This window comes from Pygocentrus nattereri, chromosome 16 (assembly GCF_015220715.1).
Source record: "Pygocentrus nattereri isolate fPygNat1 chromosome 16, fPygNat1.pri, whole genome shotgun sequence".
Lineage (NCBI taxonomy): Eukaryota > Metazoa > Chordata > Actinopteri > Characiformes > Serrasalmidae > Pygocentrus > Pygocentrus nattereri.
In genome coordinates, this window is record NC_051226.1 from 14,044,926 (window position 1) to 14,068,061 (window position 23,136).

At 39.6% G+C, this 23,136-nt stretch overlaps 1 protein-coding gene across 2 annotated transcripts; it reads right to left on the reverse strand.

Moving 5' to 3' along the window:
* Nucleotides 1–444: 444 nt before the first annotated feature.
* dnajc21 (DnaJ heat shock protein family (Hsp40) member C21) lies at nucleotides 445–22,608 on the reverse strand. Of its 2 annotated transcripts, none has more exons than XM_037545759.1 (12): nucleotides 22,004–22,608; nucleotides 19,177–19,270; nucleotides 18,867–18,990; nucleotides 16,509–16,637; nucleotides 12,357–12,661; nucleotides 11,428–11,588; nucleotides 4,171–4,258; nucleotides 3,609–3,788; nucleotides 2,366–2,414; nucleotides 1,728–1,879; nucleotides 1,556–1,640; nucleotides 445–1,026 (listed from the first exon to the last, which is right to left on the reverse strand). In XM_037545759.1, exons 1-12 carry the CDS (start codon nucleotides 22,098–22,100, stop codon nucleotides 871–873), a joined length of 1,620 nt encoding a protein of 539 aa, XP_037401656.1. In that variant the 5' UTR covers nucleotides 22,101–22,608; the 3' UTR covers nucleotides 445–870. The 2 variants fall into 2 exon arrangements, with proteins under 2 accessions (XP_037401656.1, XP_017569151.1); XM_017713662.2 differs by having other exon boundaries at nucleotides 445–1,029.
* Nucleotides 22,609–23,136: the final 528 nt, after the last annotated feature.

Genomic DNA, 23,136 nt, shown 5'->3' on the forward strand with positions numbered 1-23,136 from the left:
CAGAATATGATGAGTTTTTTGCACCGGATTAATATGATCCGAGGTTATTTTTACAACCCATTATTGGAAAGGTAAAAGGCAGTGGAATCTTTACTGACCCAGGAGTGCAAGTGGACAGGCTATAAAAATTACTAATGCAGCGCATTCAGATGGGACTAAAATCACTCAGAAATGCTAGTAAAACTACATCTCCTCATGTAAAACTAATCCTGTCCAAGTACTAACAATGGAGTATAGTGTAAAAACAGTGTATAAAAATGGACAATGGTGTAAGAATATGATGAAGACAGTTGGATGTTGCGTTCCTTGGGTTATCTATAACTTTAAAAAGTACAGTATATATTTGAGACATCAGTGGTGGTAAACATGCAAATTCACACAAATGTTTTTTTTTTTTTGGGGGGGGGGGGGGGGGGGGCAGTTATGTAACTGATTGAATTCCTGTCATATACCAACAGCAGCAGCAAAGACAAATTTATTCTCCATTTCTCCTACAGGAAGAGAAGGATAAAATACATAATGCACTCTACATTCACAACAGAGAGCTCTCACAGAGAGAACGTTTTCAGCCACAAATAGTGCATTTAGTGAAGTTCTGATTGATTTTTTTTCTGGATATGTTTCCCTATTCCTGAAAAACAATTCGTAGTAGCATTAGCATGCTGTGGGCTTCCTAGTGTCCACCGTGAATAAGGAGAAACTGCTAACCTGTATACGCACACACTTGCTCAGATTAACTTCGAATGGTAAAACAGTCCAGAGACAGATGCTTTCACAGCACTGACTAAGCAGGTTCTGTATAAACCCCTCCAGTACTTCAGTCTTTATTAATATTACTAATAGTAATAACTCTGCTGGTCACTGCTGTGGTCATCTGTTTTTCCTCTTCTCCCTCTTGCTCTTCACCGTGTTTGCGGCTGTGCTGGACTGCAGGGCGGTGGCATGGCCTGTGTTCTTCAGGTGGTCGAAGAGTTTATTTCTGGAGCTGAATTCATACTGGCAAGTCACACAGCGCAGGTTTGGCTCCTTCTGCACACAAACAAGGCAGAAAATCAACCCAGTGTCTAGAGAAAGAAACACACCACTACTGACTCAGAACCTTTTCCCCCCAGGTTTCCATTTTTATACGCAGTTTAAAAACACCAGTTTCTTTCTACATATTATGAATGAAAGTACCAAAATACATTAAGCAATAACAGATGAGAAGAATATTTCTCCTTGTCCTCTGTTTCAGAGATTTAGGTGGTTTTTAGGTTTTCTTATGACAATGAAAAGTTGGTAGAAAGAACAGCATATGAAGCCAATAAAAGCCAACACAGTATTAAACCTACTGTTTCTAATTCAAACGATTAGTTGATCGATTAAACAGATTTGCCCAGAGTTGATTAGCCAAGACATGTTTGGTGTCAGAAATTTGTTTCTTTAGCTCTGCACTAGAGCTATGAGGCTAATGAAGCTGACAGGTATTGGAAGCTTATACCAATTAGGATCACACAACTGCAAAATGGAATTTTGTTCATATTCGTGCAAACATGCAAATACACATATTACATACCTCTTGGCTTACTTCCCCACCTCCCTGAGGTTTGTTGTTCTTTTTGGAATCTTTTACACCTTTTTTGACCTTTGGCTTCCCTGAACTGAAAAAGACAGTTAAATGAGAACAATGGACAAAGACTATAGCTAAGCAATGATAAAGTGAACAGTGTGGAATTCACATAGGTAACCTTTTGTTGGGTTCAGGTCCACTGTTTTTCATCTCCTCTGTGGGGTCTTCAGAGGCTGGGACATCCTCATTACTACCCTTTTGGGCTGGTGGACTGACGCCCTCCGTGGAGTCTGGAACTTGACTCTCAGGCTTTGGCTCTTCTGGAACATTCTGTGTAATGCATGTGTTACATTAGCATGGATACAAATCAAGTGTAAAATTGTAAATTTGACTGCAATTCTTGAAGAACTGATTCATTGTATTATGAAAGCTTAAATCACAACCCATTGCAGTTTGATTAATTTGAAATGACTGCAAAAATTTTTTTGAAAATAAACTGATTTGATGTGACTTGTATTATTTACACAGCAGTTGAACATACACAACAAAAAACAATATACACAGCCTTTTTGGATTTTTACCTCTGAGAGCAGCCTGAGAAATTTATTTTGGCCAAAAAATGACTACATATTTAATTATTATTATATTTATTATAAAACAGTACATCATTATGATCAATAATAATCAATTAACATTCCAAAATCAATAAAGTTTACCATATTATCGCCACCTACAGATCGATACATGACATTTTTTTACTGTGGTTCTGAAGAGGTTTGCAGTCAAAAGTGCTGACAAACTGTAAAATGTACTTACATTCATGGTTTTCTGTTGTCGCTTTTTTTTCCTTTGTTTTTTGGACAACCTGCAAAGCACAAGACGACACCAATTAGTTGAATCTTTAATAAAAAACAATTAAAACTGTTTAAAATGTCAGTGATTTAATACTCATGAAAAAAAAATTCATATTTATATAAAAGTGTAAAGAACAGACATCACAGGAAAGCTTTATTAGCAATTTAAAAAGATCAGTGAGTCCCCCATCATTGAGCTGTGTTCAGTTATATCTGACACTATTTCTATACTGCAAAGACTACTGGAAAACTAGTAATTGGTAGGCGAGAAGTGTGTTGAGAAATTTTTTAAGTCTATTAAAAAACATCACAGTTGGACATGTTTCCCTTAAACCTAATCCAGCAGACACTGGCCCTAAACTGAGCAGACACCAAATTTGCAGGTAATTAAATTTAGTTCATGCGCTAAATTAAACTGACTTATTGTCCTCTCAGATCTGAAATATAATTAACTGCAGTTCTGCCAATAATCTGCAATTTGTATGAGAAAGGACACATCTTTGCCAGGATGTCAGAGGTAAAAGGCTGTGAAAATCACAAGTGTGAATGAAATGTAGTGGCTTCATAAATGTATTAACACTTACAGTCTTCCTACCAGAGCTGTGCCCTTAAGCAAATAAAATTTATTCACTGAAACCTGCTGCATAGATGCTACAGCAGTGGCTGACAGTATGCTTGCGATCAGAATCAGTGATGTTCGAAAACGAAGCATTCTAAGGTTCAATGCCATTTAGATTATACAAAGTATACAGAGAGCATCCTGAATTTCAACAGCAGTGTATAGAAAGCATATAAGGAGCATAAGCTATTAGAGAAAACTTTGAAACGTTCCAAATCCTAAGGTACCTAGGACACTTCAAGGTATCTATAAGGTTCAATACCATTCAGTCTGTAGAAAACAAATATAGAGCATACTTCATAAAGAAAACATCCCTGTGTTCAGTAATACGTAGTTTAAAGAAAGCTTAGAGAAAGTATACTAGAGTTTGGTAAAAAAAAATCCGTCTAAAGAAAGCACTTTTATTTTTCAAATTAAGAGGTTGTGAACTAATGATAAATAATTTTGGTCAAAATACCACAAACTAAACTTATATTGAAGAGTTTCCAAAATGTTGCCTATCATAATATTTTAATATTAAATATTTTGATTGTGCAGCCCTACTGTGTAATTATCCTGCTCAACAAGGCCTTGCTGCATAACCCACTTCTGTCTAGGTGCATCGTCCCTCTCCTCCTCTTCTTCTTCATCTTCCTCCTCAGCCTCCCCTTCTTCTCCATCTCTGTCTGCTGTAGTCAGATTCAGAGACTCATCTTCCTCCTGTAGCTGTTGCCGGAGCAACGCCACCATCTCCCTGTGCTTCTTTGACTTCTCGTGGTTCTTCATGCTGAGGAGAGATAAACAAGCCGGATGTTTGTACTGAGGCAGACTAAGGACATTTGACACCCATAAAAGAAACATTCACTACTGTGTTAAACTGTTGAAAATGCAGTTGCAGACACATTACTGATAGAAAATTCTGCACCGGTCAGTTCACCAAACAAGTTTCAATGTTAGACATTATAAAAATTACAAGATGGTACTTTTTCTCTCCACAGAATGAGACACAACAATATTTTTAAATTCAATCCTTGTTTTGCACTTGTCTTAGACTTTACCCTTGTCTCTCTCTCTCTCTCTCTCTCTCTCTCACACACACACACACACGCACGCACGCATACACACACACACACATACATACATACATAGAACACTACAAAGTTACTCACGCTTTGTCAGATTTGAAGGATTTGTCACAGGCAGGACAGTAAAGGTCATCATAAAACTCCTCTATCTCATCAGCACCATCAACAGCATCTGACAAACACAAAGTATCTGTTTAAGCACATTGACATTATGACTCATCCAACACATCCCATTGTTCCATGCAGAGGTTTCACAGACTTAAAGGCAATAAAGCACAGGTACTGCTTTGCAGTTGTTTGTTTTATATTATATTCTTCTAAATATTAATATATATTAAATTAATACCAGCAGGCAAATAAGTAATTTCTGAGGATTTTAAAGGTGTTTTGTTCTTTTACCACTCTTCACAAGAACCAAGTTGGCAGTCACCAACAGCTCACATTCATTCTAACAATACAGGCTGAACTGTTAAAAAAACATGCACCTAAACGTCACTTTATGTACAACCCCAATTCCAATGAAGTTGGGACGTTGTGTAAAACATAAATAAAAACTGAATACAATGATTTATTCATACATTCAATTGAATACACTACAAAGACAAGATGTTTAATGTTCAAACGGATAAACTTTATTGTTTTTTGCAAATATTCACTCATTTTGAATTTTATACCTGCAACGTTCCAAAGAAGTTGGGACAGGGGCGTGTTTACCACTGTGTTACATCACCTTTCCTTTTAACAGCACTAAATAAGCATTTGGGAAATGAGGACACTAATTGGTGAAGCTTTGTAGGTGGAATTCTTTCCCATTCTTGCTTGATGTACAACTTCAGTTGCTCAACAGTCCGGGGTCTCCGTCATCATATTTTGCGCTTCATAATGCGTCACGCATTTTCAATGGGAGACAGGTCTGGACTGCAGGCAGGCCAGTCTAGTACCCACACTCTTTTACTACAAAGCCACGCTGTTGTAACACGTGCAGAATGTGGCTTGGCATTGTCTTGCTGAAATAAGCAGGGACGTTGCTTGGATGGCAGCATATGTTGCTCCAAAACCTGTATGTACCTTTCAGCATTAATGGTGCCTTCACAGATGTGCAAGTTACCCATGCCATGGACACTAACACACCCCCACACAATCAGAGATGCTGGCTTTTGAACTTTGCGCTGATAACAATCCAGACAGTCCTTTTCCTCTTTGGCCCGGAGGACACGACGTCCATAAACAAATATGAAATGTGGACTCGTCAGACCACAGGACACTTTGCCACTTTACGTCAGTCCATCTCAGATGAGCTCAGGCCCAGAGAAGCCGGCGGTGTTTCTGGGTGTTGTTGATATATGGCTTTCACTTTGCATGACAGAGTTTTAACTTGCACTTGTAGATGGAGCGACGAACTGTGTTCACTGACAGTAGTTTTCTGAAGTGTTCCTGAGCCTGTGTGGTAATATCCATTACAGAATGATGTCGGTTTTTAATGCAGTGCCGCCTGAGGGATCGAAGGTCACGGGCATTCAGTGTTGGTTTTCTGCCTTGCGGCTTACTTGCAGAGATTTCTCCAGATTCTCTGAATCTTTTGATGATATTATGGACTGTAGATGATGAATTCCCTGAATTCCTTGCAATTGCACGTTGAGAAATGTTGTTCTTAAACTGTTGGACTATTTGCTCACGCAGTTGTTCACAAAGTGATGAACCTCACCCCATCCTTGCTTGTGAATGACTGAGCCTTTCAGGGATGCTCCCTTTATACCCAATCATGACACTCACCTGTTTCCAATTAAACTGTTCACCTGTGGAAAGTTCCAAACAGGTGTTTTTTGAGCATTCCTCAACTTTCCCAGTTTTTGTTGCCCCGTCCAAATTTTTTTGGAACATGTTGCAGGCATCAAATTCAAAATGAGTGAATATTTGCAAAAAACAATAAAGTTTATCCATTTAACATTAAACTTCATGTCTTTGTAGTGTGTTCAATTGAATATAGGTTGAAAAGGATTTGCAAATCATCATACTCTGTTTGAATTTATGTTTTACACCACGTCCCAACTTCATTGGAATTGGGGTTGTATGAGCACAACGCATCACAACATGAATAAGCCTTTACAATGAAAAGAACTGGTAAAAAAAAAAAAAGTTCAGCTAAAAGCCATCAAACCTCAAAGAGTCCTGGAGAGTACTGCTGCTGTGCTGCAATATTTGTTTGACTAATATTTATATTAGCTTTTATTCATAACACATTATATTATCTATTATAAAACTTGAATTCTCTCTGAGGGTAAGAGATGAATTCAAGGAATGACAATAATATCAGCCACGTAAACACCTTCACTAAAGCTATATTTTTAAATTAAAATTTAGATCTGTGTTTTAGTTCTAGTACTCTAAGAGCTCACACTGACATACCTTACACCATCCCAAAAGCACAGAAAAGTTAGAATGCAGATTTTAGGATGTATATTTAGTGATATTTGGGGCCATACTGTATTCTGCTCTAATTAAGCTTGTAGATTTAAAGTATGTCTCATTTTATCTTTGTCTTGTCATATTCTAAACCGATTACATTACCATAGCTTTCCCACAGCGTGAAGCAGAGCAAAACATTCAGTAATACACAATGTCTTAATTCGAGGATTGTGATTCTTCCTACCAGTATTGTGACAGAGATTTAAATTAAGACTATTTTATATAAATTAGACCAACATATACATTTTGTCCTGGCTTAAGACTTGAACTCTGAACATAATGCACCAGGCCAACTGCCAATTGGTTGTGGTTATGATGTCACGTGTGTCACGTGTGTTTGGGTGCTTCTGACTGGTCAAACTCATCTATGGGCAGTTCACAAGCTCTATGTTACTGAGCTAAATATCCCCTCTTAAAACTTAAATTGTTGTTAATAAGGCTATTATTGCAATTTGAAATGATAAGTACATTTGCATCTGCTGATGAATCTCATCACTGTGAGTGTATTGAAAGAGCATTCAAAGAGAACTCAGTCAAAACATGGTGGATGTGTCTTCTGAGGAAGTGAGTGAATTATCCACTAGTGTCATCATATCTTCATCAGAATAATGTTGATTCTGCACTTGAGACCTAAACATCAGCCAGCCCTTTTTTTATTGAGGTGTGTGTAATTTTCTTACATACTGTTGTATGGTGTGATCGGAAAAACTCTCAATGTGACGCCTGTGACTTTAAATGGTTACTTCAAGCTTTACAGAAGGACTTGCATCAGCACATACCATGCTTTAGCCTGTTTCTGTGTCTTGGCTCAGTAATGCTATTCCTTTCAATCAATCAATCAATCAGTCAATAAGCACCCATTTAAAATTGACTGACCATAATTTAAAATCCATAACTCACACAGGCCTTACAGACGCTGTATAGCGCGAGGCATTAGCACATCAGTTAGAGCCTCAGGCTCCAAAGTTAACATCTGCATGTCAGCCTCGCATACCTTACAGTTGTGCGCAAGTGTGTTTGTTTGGGTGTAGTAACTGCGGGTCTGGTCATTGTTGTGGTGCATGTGTGTTTATGTTTTTACATTTCACACTGACCCCATCTTGCCGTGTCCACCTGCTGTTTGTGTGCCATCTCAACTGGAGCATTTAAATTTCCTAGATTCCACACTGAATTAAATGGATAAGGCTAGTGGCAATTGATTCTAATGCAGCAATCAGACTTGAACTGCACAGAATACCTGTAATACTGGCTTTATCACACAGTCCTATTATAAAAACTCAAAAGCATAAGCACTCAACACTATGAGTATAAAAATGTACCAAAGATGTCTCAATTTAAAGCTGATGATTCAACTACATTGACTTCAGAATGTTAAAATTGATTATCATCAGCTATAACGACAGTGAATGGGGTATGTGCTTGTTTTTCTGGCTCTTTTCAAATGGAAACATCAAAGGATGATTGCTGTATTGTTTTGTCTACATTATAATTTTTTGTAAAGACTTCTTACAATCAAATATTTCTCAATTGTACTAAAATAACGAAATCAAATTGAACTGGTGAAATTGGACATTTTCATCCAATTCAACTCTCCAGCCAACAACAAACTCTACAGCAACCAAATCAGTATCGGACAATAAAAACTATGCAGTTTGTGTGCATCTGTTGGAAACTGATTAGGACCAGAACTCCTGCTAGTTACGTGTTTAACTTTCATTCCCCTCAAGGAAGCTGGCTCAGAGGTCTGATCAAATTAAAAACAAAACACTGCATACATCTGGAAAAACCTGAAAAATAGCCTCCAGACATCCGACAAATACTGCTAGCCCAAGTTTTGTTAAAAACAAAAATAAAATTTACATGCATTGTTTATGTTTTCAGTTTTTTTAGGGGTGTATTTTGTGTTTTTGCCTCTTTCTGTTTTTGTTATTGAAATTTTTGTTTTGATACAAACAGCAGATTTGGACATAGGGGTTAAATTTTTCCCATGAAGCCTCCCCCCTACACCCCCACCACAATTTCGCTTTTATTAACCCGAGGTGTCAAGAGCATGTCAACAAGCATTAGCTTAATGGAGCTCATAATTCAAAACTAAATACAGGCTTGCGCAAAGGTTTGAGTACATGATGGTAATTACATGCTTTGCAACTTAAATATGATTCTGTCCTGCCAATTTCAGTGCACAAATTTATGTTCATGTGCTGGGTTTAGCATTTTGGAAAATACTACAAGAAAAAAAAAGTTATAAAAGTTGCCATTTCAGAGATAAGAGCTACTATACGTGTAACACTTTGTATTCATCTGAAACATTTAACAATTAACATTTAACATTTAAACACAATTTGGCAGTGTTTATTTTCCTTTTTTTATTGATTGATTGTCACGTGAAAACACCAGATGTTCTTTACATGTATGTAAATCTCATGGTCAAAGAATCCACAGAAATGGTCCAAAATTACTTGTTTTTTTTTTTTTTAAAGTTACTAATCTAGGGATACAAGGTTTTGTTCTGACAGAGATGGTACTTTAAGTCCCAAGTTTGAGTTTTCTACTGCTTTCTTACAGTAAAAAAAATAAAAAATATACAGTAATGGATGTAGTCATTAATATACATATCCCCCGTAAATCTGCGTAAACGTATATATGGTGTTAATACAAATATGGTCAGTTTTGTGTTTATATAACTCACACTGACCACATCCTGTCATGACAATCTGTTGTTTGTATATGGTCTCAACAAAGTGTTTTCCATTATTCTATTTTACCAAATTGTTCGTGGAATCTTTGCATATCCTTGGAATTCCTCCTCCCTTAAATATGGCCTCAAAACAATATATTTGTGTTGATACAAACAGTGTAAACGTGTTGTTAAACCTCTCAAACATTTCCTGGAAATGGGCAAAAAATAAATAAACACAATTTTGTGTCAAATGTTCCTTTTTTTTTGTCCATTTCCAGTCATTTCTAAATTCTTGGGAAGAAATTTGGACAAACTGCTTCATAGAATAAGCTGAGACTTTTCACATACCAGCAAATTTTAGAGCCTTTGATATAAAAAAATCTGAGTCAGAGTGTGAATGCAGAGTAGAATAGAATTCCTTATGACTGCTGGTGTATTTGAAGTTTGCAGTAGCAACTAACAATTACTTCTGTAATCGTTTAATCCATGGAATGTTATTTGATAAATTAACTATGCACTCTGGGGTTTCCTTTCTCTTTGTCCTGTTACAGCATCACCATCAAAGTTGCGACAAGTGATTTTTTCTTTAATGGTTACCTAAAACAACTAAAGCCATATTGCCTCTTAACTACCTGTATTTAATCAACAAAATATTATTCAATTAATTATTAATTAATTAATTCCCCACCATTTCCACCATTAAAGTTACATCTGCATGACAAGCATTTTCCTCTTTTAAGGTATAATGAAACAGAAGTCCTATCACCCCTTACAATTTCTGTAGAGTAACTGCAAGCTGTCAGTATGACCATGATTATCATATGAACATTAAAGAGCACTACAGAGCACTATGAGAGGACATCAATGTTTTATATATACACACACACACACACATACATATATATATATATATATATATGTAAAATTCAGTAAAATTCATTATATATATATAATGTTGTCAGCAAACAACCAACTTTGTTAATTGTTGCAGCTCTAATTTTAAGTATTCTCAGTATTTTGATTGATATTTTCAATTATTTTCCTCTTAGCACTTCTGACCTGTCCCAGCAACCTTTTAGCCACATTTTCTATTAATTTGTGGCTTCAAACTACACTCACAGACCTATTGCTGCATCGCCAGGCCATCAGCAGATGTTTCTGTTTCTAAGCAAGTTTCTTGCAATGAAAATATCTTCCAGAGAGTAAGCAAGAAAGTGTCTAGAACTGCAAATAACTGATAAATTATTTTAAATTAGATTGTAACATACATTAACCGATTAAACCGGTTTCTGTAAAGGGTTTGTACAAAGCTAATAAATCTGCCACAAAAGTTTCAATTGGACTTAAAGCGACCAAAAAACAAGTTGCACAATGTTACTTCTTGGTTGATTGACTACATCAACATTAGTCACTCAACCAGGACACATTTGGTATCTGAAGTTTGCTTCTTTAGTTTTGCTGAAGCTCCATATGAAACTAATATGGACACCATATAAGCAAGTCTATTAGAGATTACTTCACAACTTAACATGGTTTGAGGTAAGTGTGTGATAATTTAGGCGAGCATACATGATACTAAATTAGCCACGTAGCTCTAATGCAAACTTCAGGTGCTAAACAGGTCCTGGCTGACTGGCTACACTTAAGAGTAAAGGGGAAGTTGTATAAATTGTATAAACTGCTTTAAAGGGCCTCTGCTAAGCCCCACTGAAAAATGGATATGAGGAGTGGCACTTGGCCAAAAGTCCTGGCCTTAGTTTTTGCAGTGAAAACAGGCCAAGGGTCCATTTTGACTGACCAAATGCAAACAGACATACTTCAGTATTTTACTACGTAAGCAGTGTTTGGAACAATGACTGTATACTGCTTCATATCATAAGCTGCGAACTCTACACAGCCTTTTCCATTTGTAGAGCTTGCTCTGTGGAAAATATGCTCAAACTTTTAATTTACAATATAAGCTTATTTCTATGTATTTACATAATTGTTACAATTACATAATTAATTAATTGTACATATAATTAACATTCTATATCAAAAATTCAGTGATGTGCATTTTCAATAGAATTTCTCCACTTGTTTCAATGAACTGAGTTAGAAATAATTAAACAAATAGATGGGGGTTTCATGGCGTAATGACCATTATCACCCTGGAGCTTTAACTATCTCTCTCGTGTGGGTATGTGTGTACTCACCCTCCCCACCTGCGTCCACTCCGTCCTCCATGTCATCAAGCTCCTCTTCAGTGTCTGAAGCGTCTCCAAACTGCTGTCCATACTGAGCCTCCATCTGCTGCAGCTCCTTCTCCAGTTCAGACATGGCCGCCCAACTCTGCTCCTTATAATTCTCTGCTAGCCTAAGGACCACAACCCCCAGCAAAGATCCATATCAACAGATTAATATAAGTAGCGCCTATTATTTGAGGCCTGGACTAAGTGTATAAGGTATGGCTGTCCAATGGAATCAGAAATCAAATTCAAGTTTACGCCTTGTTCGTTTATCAAATATTCAAAATATATCTACACTTTAAATACATCACTTCGTGGATACACAGCAGAGGGGGCTTTAAATATTCAAAAGGAAAATGTCTACATTAAAATGTTAATTTTTTTATCTGGACTAATTGCCAGTCATTTTTCTTTTCGACAGTGCAACACAACGACAGACAATGGGCAACAACTCATTCTGAAAAAGTTAAACAATCAGGACAAGAAGATCCACAGACTGACTGAGCTGAAGCTCTAGCATGTCCATGTGTGTGGAGGGGTTTGAGGATCTGCTTCAGCTCCAAGCATTAATCTGAGATAACAAACTACAGGGGCAACGCCATTAGTGCTTGTGTTTTCGAAACTTACGTTTTTTTTTTTCTTGATCAGTAAAATTCAGTGTGAAAAGGCTTTACGGTTCTTCATCCCAGATGAAACTACAAACTAGCAGTGGACACCTCTGAATAACGAAAAAAAAAAACTTCTACTCTTAAATAAAGAAGCAAAATATTAGAAAAAAAAACATATTTTAAGACTACAGCCCATGACTGAGGTAAAGTAGGATGTACAACACCAACTGTTATGTGTTTTTGGGGGGCAAAACAGGAGATGACAGAGAGGAAAAGAGAAAAACTCACCGGGCCTGCTCTAGTTTTTGTTTCCTCCTTAACTCCTCCATCTTTTTGGCTTTTTCTGCGTTCTGCTCCTCCACCAGCTTTTTGTGTGCCTGCACACGTTTGTCACGTTTGCGCACAAAGGCCACTAGCTGGCGCACCAGCTCATTGCGCTCTTTTCTGGCCTTTTCCCGGGTCTTTTTGTTTTCCTTTTCCATGGCTCTCTTCTCCCAGCGGTTTGAGGCCTGCCGTGTGTCATACTCTTCCTTCCATGCAAAATTTTTCCTCGTGCAGAAACTCTGCCAACAGCCATAGAACAGGTGCACAACCTAAACCGGGGGAAAACAGACAGACACACAAAATGGAAATAGATTACATTACTTTATTAGAAAGCCCTGCACTGTATTTCCACTCACGGTCTTCTTTATGATCTCCATCTATACTATGCTGAAGTATCCAAACGGCCTTTCTAAAGAGTAAGTTCAGCTACGTTAAGGTGCACCACAGGCTGAGATTTTCAACTGCACACAAACAGTGTACTATCTCCATAGAAAAGCCTTGACAGTGGAACATCTACTGGACAGTGGAACTGGACAGTGGAACATCTACACATGATGGCACCATGTCCAATACCAAGCTTCAGTTAAGGAGGCCTAATGTCCCGCAATGCTTTATAATGAACTCACATATTTCACATTTCACAATTTGATTGGATTATTTTGGTCGATACACCAAGCTCAGAATTTTTCTGTTTGAAAATAGCCAAAGACTGCACCATTGATAATTATTATGATAAATTCTAACTTGCAGTTGAAGAAGTGAATAAGTTGAAGTGCACCATTATGCATATTTACTCCCTGTAAGACACCATATTAAAAATGGCAAAATTGTATCACAATACTTCAAGATATTTTCATGATACACAATATGCATCATGATATTTCATTTTTCTTAAACAATTTGGAACAAACAAAATAGAATCTGTAGGGTCACAAAAAATGTGTGATAGTAAATCGCACTAAATCTAATTAAACAGGCCTAAATATGCTCACTTTGTAATGCAACATGCAGTTGGTCAATGTTTTCTTTAAACTGATGACATTCATGCCATGCTCAGAAAATCATATTGTGACATAATTCATCACAATAATGCTAAAATATCATATTGTGCACCCCTACCATAAACATCTCTTTTGTAAACAGCATCCTGAAAAAACTCACACTGAAGACAAGCAGGAGTGAGAGAACATGGAACAGAACAAGAGAGAGCCATTTTCCAATATACTCTGAAAGTTATGCCTGCACACTTCACAAAGCGTGTGAAACAAAACAACTCAACAAAATCAAACTACCACCAAATACACTGTTGTACATGTACTTAAACTGAACTGTGGATGTCTTGAAACCACTAGAGGCCAGTCAGAGGGAAAGAAAGAAGTTTCAGAAAGAACGACAGTGAATTCAGTGCAGTGCACACAAATACAAACCACCTGTTTTGATCAAGAATATGCTCTTTTGCTTCAAAACTGTTTTTGTTTGAGGTATACTGCTGGACCTAGAGTGTGCTACATTAAAAACAAATAAAAAGACAAAAATCCATGCACCCAATACTAGAACTAATCCTTCCATATTCTTTCACAAACAGGAAGGACAGCTGTCCCAGAAGAGCACCTACAGTTAATTTTAACAGTATATTTACACTGATCAGGCATAACATTGATTACATAATATTATCCTTGTTTCTACACTCAATGTCCATTTTATCAGTTCCACTTACTATATAGGTGCACTTTGTAAATTTACAGGGTGAGTCAAAAGTCACAGGACACAGTTTTATCTTATTTTACTATTCCGCCTGAGAACCATGGTCTCGGATTTAGAGGGACTGCAAACCGATCCAGCGAAAGCTGAAGTTCGCGGCCTGATGTCCCCAATAGGACCACATGATCTGCAAACAGCAGCGATGTGACCCTGAGGTCACCAACCCGGACACCCTCCATCCCTTGACTGCGCCTAGAAATTCTATCCATAAAAATTATGAATAGAATCGGTGACAAAGGGCAGCCCTGACAGAGTCCAACTCTCACTGGGAACGAGTCTGACTTACTGCCGGCTATGCGAACCAAACTCCAGCTTTGTTTGTACAGGGCCTGAATGGCTCGTAGCAAAGAGCCATGTACCCCGTACTCCCGAAGCCCCTCCCACAGAATACCCCGGGGAACACAGTCGAATGCCTTCTCCAGATCCACAAAGCACATGTGGACTGGTTGGGCAAACTCCCATGAACCCTCCAGAATCCTGGAGAGGGTGAAGAGTTGGTCCAGTGTTCCACGACCAGGGCGGAACCCGCACTGTTCCTCCTGGATCCGAGGTTCGACTATAAGCCGGACTCTCTTCTCCAGTACCCCTGCATAGACCTTGCCAGGGAGGCTGAGGAGTGTGATTCCCCTGTAGTTGGAACACACCCTCCGGTCCCCTTTTTTAAAAAGAGGCACCACCACCCCAGTCTGCCAATCCAGTGGCACCGCCCCCGATGTCCACGCAATGTTGAAAAGGCGTGTCAGCCAAGACAGCCCCACAACATCCAGAGCCTCTCATCCACCCCTGGAGCCTTGCCACCAAGGAGCTTCTTAACTACCTTAGCGACTTCGGCCTCAGTAATGGACAAGCCTATTCCCATGTCCCCAGACTCAGCCTCCTCACTGGAGAACGTGTCGGTGGGATTGAGAAGGTCCTCAAAGTATTCCTTCCACGGCCCAATGACGTCTTCAGTCGAAGTCAGCAGCACACCATCTCCACTATATACAGTGCTAGTGGCACACTGCTTTCCCCTTCTGAGTCGCCTGACGGTTTGCCAGAATCTTTTCGGAGCCGACTTAAAGTCACTTTCCAAGGCCTCACCGAACTCCTCCCATACACGGGTTTTTGCCTTGGCGACAACTGAAGCCGCAGATCGCTTGGCCTGTCAATACCTGCCAGCTGCCTCTGGTGTCCCACAGGCCAACCATGCCCGGTAGGACTCCTTCTTCAGCTTGACGGCATCTCTCACCTGGGGTGTCCACCACCGGGTTCGAGGATTACCGCCCCGACAGGCACCAACTACCTTACGGCCACAGCTACAGTCAGCCGCTTCAGCAATGGAGGAACGGAACATGGCCCATTCTGAATCAATGTCCCCCACCTCCCCCGATATCTGGTCAAAGTTCTGACGGAGGTGTGATTTGAAGATCAATCTGACAGGTTCTTCTGCTAGACGTTCCCAGCAAACCCTCACTATACGTTTGGACTTGCCTGGTCTGACCGGCATCTTCCCCCACCACCTGATCCAACTCACCACCAGGTGGTGATCAGTTGACAGCTCAGCTCCTCTCTTTACCCGAGTGTCCAAAACACATGGCCACAAGTCCGATGACACGACGACAAAGTCAATCACTGAACTGCGGCCTAGGGTGTCCTGGTGCCATGTGTACTTATGGACATCCTTGTGTTCAAACATGGTGTTCGTGATGGACAAACTGTGGTTTGCACAGAAGTCCAAAAAACTGAACACCACTCGGGTTCAGATCAGAGAGGCCATTCCTCCCAATCACACCCCTCCAGGTCTCACTGTCATTGCCCACGTGAGCGTTGAAGTCCCCCAGTAGGACAATAGAGTCTCCAGGAGGAGCACTTTCAAGCACCCTTCCCAAGGACTCTAAGAAGGCTGGGTACTCTGAACTGCTGTTCGGTGCATAAGCACAGACAACAGTCAGGACCCGTTCCCCAACCCGAAGGCGTAGGGAAGCTACCCTCTCGTCCACCGGAGAAAACCACAACATACAGGCACCGAGTCGAGGGGCTATGAGAAAGCCCACACCTGCCCGCCGCCTCTCACCATGGGCAACTCCAGAAAAGAATAAAGTGAATAAACTGTGCAGCAGCAGATGAGCTATCGTCTCTGACTTTACATCTACAAGGTGGACTAACAAGGCAGGAGTGTTTAATAGAGTGGACAGTGAGTGGACACAGTGTTTAAAAACTCCAGCAGCCCTGCTGTGTCTGATCCACTCAGACCAGCACAACCCACACTAACACACCATCACCACATCAGTGTTACGGCAGCTCTGAGAACGATCCACCACCCTAATAGTCATAATGTTATGCTTGATCAGTGTATGATGTACTACAAGGCATTACCATATCATAGTCACTCTGAGAGTCTCCGAACGTGGGAAAGTCTTCACACTCTTCATCTTCATCTTTACTATGCTCCAATTCTTCCTTTGCAATGGACTCAAACAAGTTCCTGTACACTGCGTAGAAGCCCTACAGACACAGAGAGAGACATTACACCCAACACATAGGTTAAAGGGCAGTTCATATAAAAGCCAAGACATATTTGGTGTCTGAAGTTTACTTTTGCTTCTACACTGGAGCTAAATTAATAATTAAAAAATAAGTCAATAATTGAAGCTTATAGCACACCAATTAGCATCACGCACGGGAAACCACATAAGCAAGTTTATTAGAGATTACTGAACAACTCAATACAGTTTGAGGCAAGTGTGATGGTTGTGCTGTTTGAATAATGCCAAACTGATAAGTAAAGATCTAATTACTTGTCAGCCTCAGTTTCAGTGCAAAAGTAAAGAAGCAAACATCTGTCTTGGCTGATCATAGAGTAAAAAACTATTCCTTTAAACTTCCTTTTAAAACAAAAGGCACAACTTTAATTAGATGAAGCAGAAAAACTCATGGCTGCCTTGACAATTGAAGATAATAAGCAATCGTGAGCTTCTGCTGACTTCAAGTGGCCAAGAGTGGTACTGCAACTGTTTTAAGCATCATATACTTTAAGCTATAACTTCATTTATTCATTTTTCCATACGTTACACAGCAGAATTGTTTAACAAGGTAAAGCATCTCTGGAATCGGATTCTAATGCGGGGATGTCAAACTCAACCACTAAAGAGGCCATGTTAAAAAGAAAAAATGTTTTTATTTCATTTTTAATGAATGTCATGCAATAACCCAAACTGTTGACACTTGTAGTTGCGCACATTACATTGCAGAGCATGCTGGATGCAGCGCATTGTGAATCGGGCTAATATTAATAGAAAATTTAAAAACTTTTGTAGAATAGATAGATTTGCGGATAGATTTTTCTACTTCTCTGTGTTTGGCAATAATAGGAATAATAGGAATGTATATCTCATAACCACCATCATAGCCAGAACTAGACTGATCAGGATGACAGACTGCTAATGCCTGGTTCACACTACACGACTTTCAGTCATCAGGTTTTTGTGCCGTTCACACTACATGACTGGTTGTGCTGTAATCGCGAGTCTTTCAGTTGTTGTGGCTTTCACACTATATGACTGCGGCGACACGGGCTCACGTATTAAACGACTTTCACCCTGGGGAATCGCCGACTCATCTGGCTGCTGTCCAAAAACACAAGAACACATGAAAACTAAACTCTAGTGAGAACTAGCAATACCACGTAGAAGATAGGTCATTTCCAAAATGGACGTCAAAAAAACAAGCAATCCGAGTTGTCACTGCGCTGATTTGTAGTGAGACTTGTAGTGACTCTTGCCAAAGCTCTATCAACTGTTCCTCCATTTCTTGTGTCCAAGTAGAGCGAGAACCTCTTGTAGCCGTTATTCTGTTTGTGTACTCCTTGACCGGCGCGCAGAGAGATCTTCAACGGTGACGCGGTTCTCTCTCTACGCGTTCCCAGTGGCTGTAGCTAGATGCTGCTGTTGACTCACAGTCGCCCATTGGGCTGGATATCAAACATGCTAGACATTTGCCAGGTGTCTGCGATTAGTCGGCGAACACTCGGCGAGCGTCTTTCAGCTGTTCACACTAAACGACTGAGCGAGCGCCAAGTGATCGCCGATTTGCCTCCGACCACAGGTTTCTGTCGGTGATCTACAAAAAAACAGTCGGCGACTGAAAAACCAGGCTAAAATCGTGTAGTGTGAACTAGGCATAACAGGCTATTAAAACTGCAACAGACAAAGTAAAACTGTCAGTTAACTGTCTTAGAATCTTCAAATGTTTATGTGTTGGTAGGTCTGTCATAATTAATATTAAACCCAGTTTAGGAAAACAAATGAGTGGCACAGTCAGCTTGATTTCACATATTGATATGACTATTGAGGCACTAGCGCAAATTACAAAAAGATACTTATGGCAGTTTCTGCATGTAACACAGCAATATTACGGTACATTCATGATTATATGACAAAAATTTAAACAGTTCATGAAATGACTGCAATATACAATGATGAGAGACTGGAAGTCCTTGTCATCCTTCAGCAATTCATGGTTGCTTGGCAACAACTGTCTACACAGATTACATTTCTCAGTGGAAGAACTGTTTACTGTGAGTCGTACTTGTAAGGACTGGTGTATTTAAATGATTTTCTAATGAATCTGCAAGCAAAGTGGTTTTCAACTATCAATATTTTTGATGCTCAGTGGCATATTCTGCTCAAACCTCATTCTCTCACCACTTTTCCTTATGCTCATTCACTCACTCACCTGCTCGTCATCCCCATAACCCGAGTAACAGGTCACAGTGAAGTACTGCAGAAGATCAATACTATCGTCCTGGTACTCTCCACTGACTCCGCCTTTCAGCAACGCCTCCCGGTGGTTATCGTACCTTAGGAGAGGCCACATTAACTCATGTTTACAGGCCTACAGGCCTACATCACCTTCCCTTTGAAAGAATCTAGTAAATTACACAATTAGTAATGTGATCTATATTAGGTTTAGGAAGAAAGGATGGAGTCGCTCTCACATTCTTCAACAACTTCAGCCAATTAAGAAAAGTTGAAGCAGTGCTTACCAGGCTCTCTCTTGTGGGTCACTAAGTACATCATAAGCTGCTTGAATCAGTTTGAATTGCTCTGCAGCTTCTTCTGCATTCTCCAGGTTCTTATCTGGAAGTAGCAATTCACATATTGATTAGCTTCATAAAAATCACTTTTTTTAACAGATCCCATGGCAATTAGTAGTATTATAGTTTGCACCCCTTTTAAAGAAATATATTTTATACTAAGTGTTGGGACACAGCTGTGATGATTTGATTGCATTCAGCCACAAAAGTATTGGTGAGGTCAGGGACTGATGTTGGAAGATCAGTTCTGGACTCCAACTCATCCCAGAGATACTGGCTGGAGCTCCACCACTCCACGGAATGCAGTTCCACTTTATACCCCTCTGACTGACACTCGGCAATGGGCATGGTGAACGTAGGCTCGTGTGTGGCTGCTCCAGAGCGTTCAATTCTATTGGACATAAAAATCTTGGCACCTGCCACTGATAACTGGTTGGTGGCACCTGCCACACAGAAACGGCACATGCCTCTCAAAAACAGGCACATACCAGCAGCTCCTGTGAGTAAAGCAGAGACTTGGGACAGTGGCTACTTGGCTTGGCTCAGCCAACTAGCAGCACACCATAACACCAACATCGGCCATCAGAACCTGGAAAAGGTCATGGAGGAAGGTTGACCTAAAGACTTTGTACAGATTGTCATTTAGTTGGTTCACTGGTTGTGCTCTTGGGTGGATGATTCTATGAGAAATGAGCTGCTTTAGCCAAAGACTATGCAACAATAGCAGTAATGCTATCTTGATGATACACTCTTTGCGGGCTTTTGTCGTGGCACAGAGAAAGGCACAGGCATGTGCCGTTTAGGAGTGGCAATCAATAAGAGTAGCTGTTTATCACACAGTGGACAAAGTTCCAAGGTTTGAAATTAGTTCTTAATTAGCCTGCATGACACAGGTGTGTAAGCTTGAAAGTTTGATCTCAAACATAAGCAATATTGGTCAATAATTTTTCAGTAATTCTTGTGAATGTGTTCCTGTTACTAATTTCAGAGTACCTGAGCTATCCGGAAGTGGGTTGTTGTGTAACATTTACAGTTACAAAGCTACCTCACCACATTTGTAAGTATTGTCCAGTGTTGCTCTAATGGTGTATGATGTATTGAAAGTTTGTGAATTATGTGAGGAATCTTAAAGCAAATGCAATATATAAAAAAAGGAACTGTACTGGTACAGTTATGATACAATGTAAATTTTACCAGTTGTGTGCCTTAAATATGCTTTTCCCAGGTAAAGGTTATATATTTTGTTCATTTGCATAATCTAACATAATCTTTTAAACCAGAAGAATAAAATAAAAAAGCATGGAGACAAGACTGGGTATGTCCAGTCAATATAGTTGCAATAGATTATGCTCCCCAAATAAAGATCTTTAGAGATGAACATAATTTCAGACTTGAGGATAAATTATAAAAAAAGATTAGAAATTGAAAAACTCAATTATCTACAAAACAAACTTAGCAAACAGTTTGAGCTGTGTTAACTGCAAAATTAAGGCCAGACCACACCTGATTTTTCCAATAAACACTAACATTTTACTACTATTAGTTGGCTTTACACCTTTTAGGAATAAACAATGACAAAGTCAAGTACTGTGAATGGAAGAAAGCATTTTGGAAACACACATAGGTATGGCAAACCAACCTAGTGTTTGGGTTTGTTGTTTTTGTTTTTTTCCCTTAAATAATTCTGGGTCAAAGGGCTCTGAAATGAGTAGGAGTAATACCCCCTCCACATTAACTAGCACTACTGACTTTTAAATCGTATATTAAAAGTTTTGGTGGTTGTATTTTTCTGAACTAAACTACCAATAACCCAATCAGGGAGACATTTTTTTGTTTTAACACAGAAAAAGTTTCCTATTTAACAGATGTAATGCTGAGAGCTCTTGACAGTATGGATGAATGTAGGTCAAGAGGGCAATCAAATGGTCACATTTTGTGATAGCTTCCACGACTCACTCACTTATGAACAGCAGGAGGCGCTATTTTCAAAACTTAGCACTTGGTAACATGTGATGAGCAGAAACGGCTATCGCCTGAGTAAATGGCTAGTGCCACTCCTGAAACATGGTAAATAAAAACAAGAACACGAGGCTGCGTTCCTCTTGTCCTGCTTAATAAATACGCCGATGGTCTATACATCGTTTAGATTTAGCATGAATAACACCACAATGAAGTCAGTAATAGGTGTAGTATGAGCACATCTGTAAGACGAGCTGATTTCTTCAACTCGCTGTGCCACAACAAAAGCCCGCAAAGAGTCTATATTCAAGATAGCATTACTGCTATTGTTTCATAGCCTTTGGCTAAAGCAGCTCATTTCTCATAGAATCGTCCACCCAACAGCACAACCAGTGAACGAACAAAACGACAGACAATCAGTACAAAGTCTTTAGGTCAACATTCCTCCATGACCTTTCCCAGGTTCTGATGGCCCTATGGTGGTGTTATTTTCTGCTGCTAGTTAGCTGAGCAGAGTAGCCGCTGTCCCGAGTGGCTGCTTTACTCGGGAGTGCCACTCGTTACCAGTCATCAGTGGCAGGTGCCACTCGTTACCAGTCATCGGTGGCACATTCCAGTACGGGCTATATCCGGACAGCGGAGTTACCACTTCCTACTGCCAGATGCCACATCGGAACTGACCCTCTCTCTATTTTGTTATCCTAACACCTGCCGCGAGGTTTGGTGTCTAAGGTCTTACGTGACCTCTTGTTCATTTTGTGAGTAACCCTGAGGGCTGAGAAAGACGCTCTGTAAACCCCTCATTATTATGACTTACCTGGGTGCCATTTCAGTGCCAGTTTCCTGTAGGCTTTTTTCAGATCGTCATCCGTCGCGTCCCTCTCGACTCCGAGCACCTCGTAGTGGCACTTCATCCTGGTTGCTAGGCTAGTAATAACAAACGGGGACTAGCCCTAAGTAGCTGTACTACCCAAACAACGTAGCCACCCACCCTACTACAGGGAATCTACCCCTCTATAGATCAACTCCCCCAGTAAAATAACTCGCCCTGCTACAGATAAACTACCCCAGTAAAATAACTTGCCCTGCTACAGATAACATACCCCAGTAAAATAACTTGCCCTGCTACAGATAAGCTACCCCTGTACAGCTGAACAGCTCCTGTACAGGTAAACCGCTTCCTTCTCTCAGAGCAGCAGCTTTACTACGCGACTGATACCGGTTAGCCTTTTAGCATCGGATAACCAGGCTAGTTTAGACTCGGACAGTAATTATAAAGCCCTTTTTAAAATGACTATCAACCGCCTAGCTCCCACACAGTCGAACCGCTGTATTAACTGCACACAATAACTTAGTTTATCTGTCTATTTCTCTTGTCCTCCAGCTACAAGCTAACCGCACGCAACAGCAACGTGGTGTCGCCTAAACATGGCGTCATGCCCAAGCTCTGCTCTGATTGGCTTCTCAGTATTACGTTCTCTCTCTTTTTTTAGTATTAATGTTATTTTTATTTATTATTCACTTATTATTAGTTGTTGTATTCATTCTGTTATTTTATACATGTATTCTATTTTATTTCTTGACCTGTCTACATGAACTAAAATTTTATTTCATTAATTTTATTTTTGTTTTAAATATTTTATTCAATTAATCAATTATAAGTCTAGTTAATTTTTCAGTTTGATGAAAAATGTGTGATTTGTAGTTCGCTTCTCTTATTTTTGTTTGTGTTTGTTTTTAACACGCACGTATAGAATTATAACTCACTAGAATTTTAAAACCATTTGTCACTGTGTGTTTGCACACTGTGAAATTAGACCTCTGCATTTAACCCGCCTGTGCAGTGAAACACCCACATACATGCACACTAGTGAACACACATGCTAGGAGAGCAAGTACTCAGAAACTGTTTTTGTTATTTTTTTGATAAAACTTTTCTTCTGTTTAGTA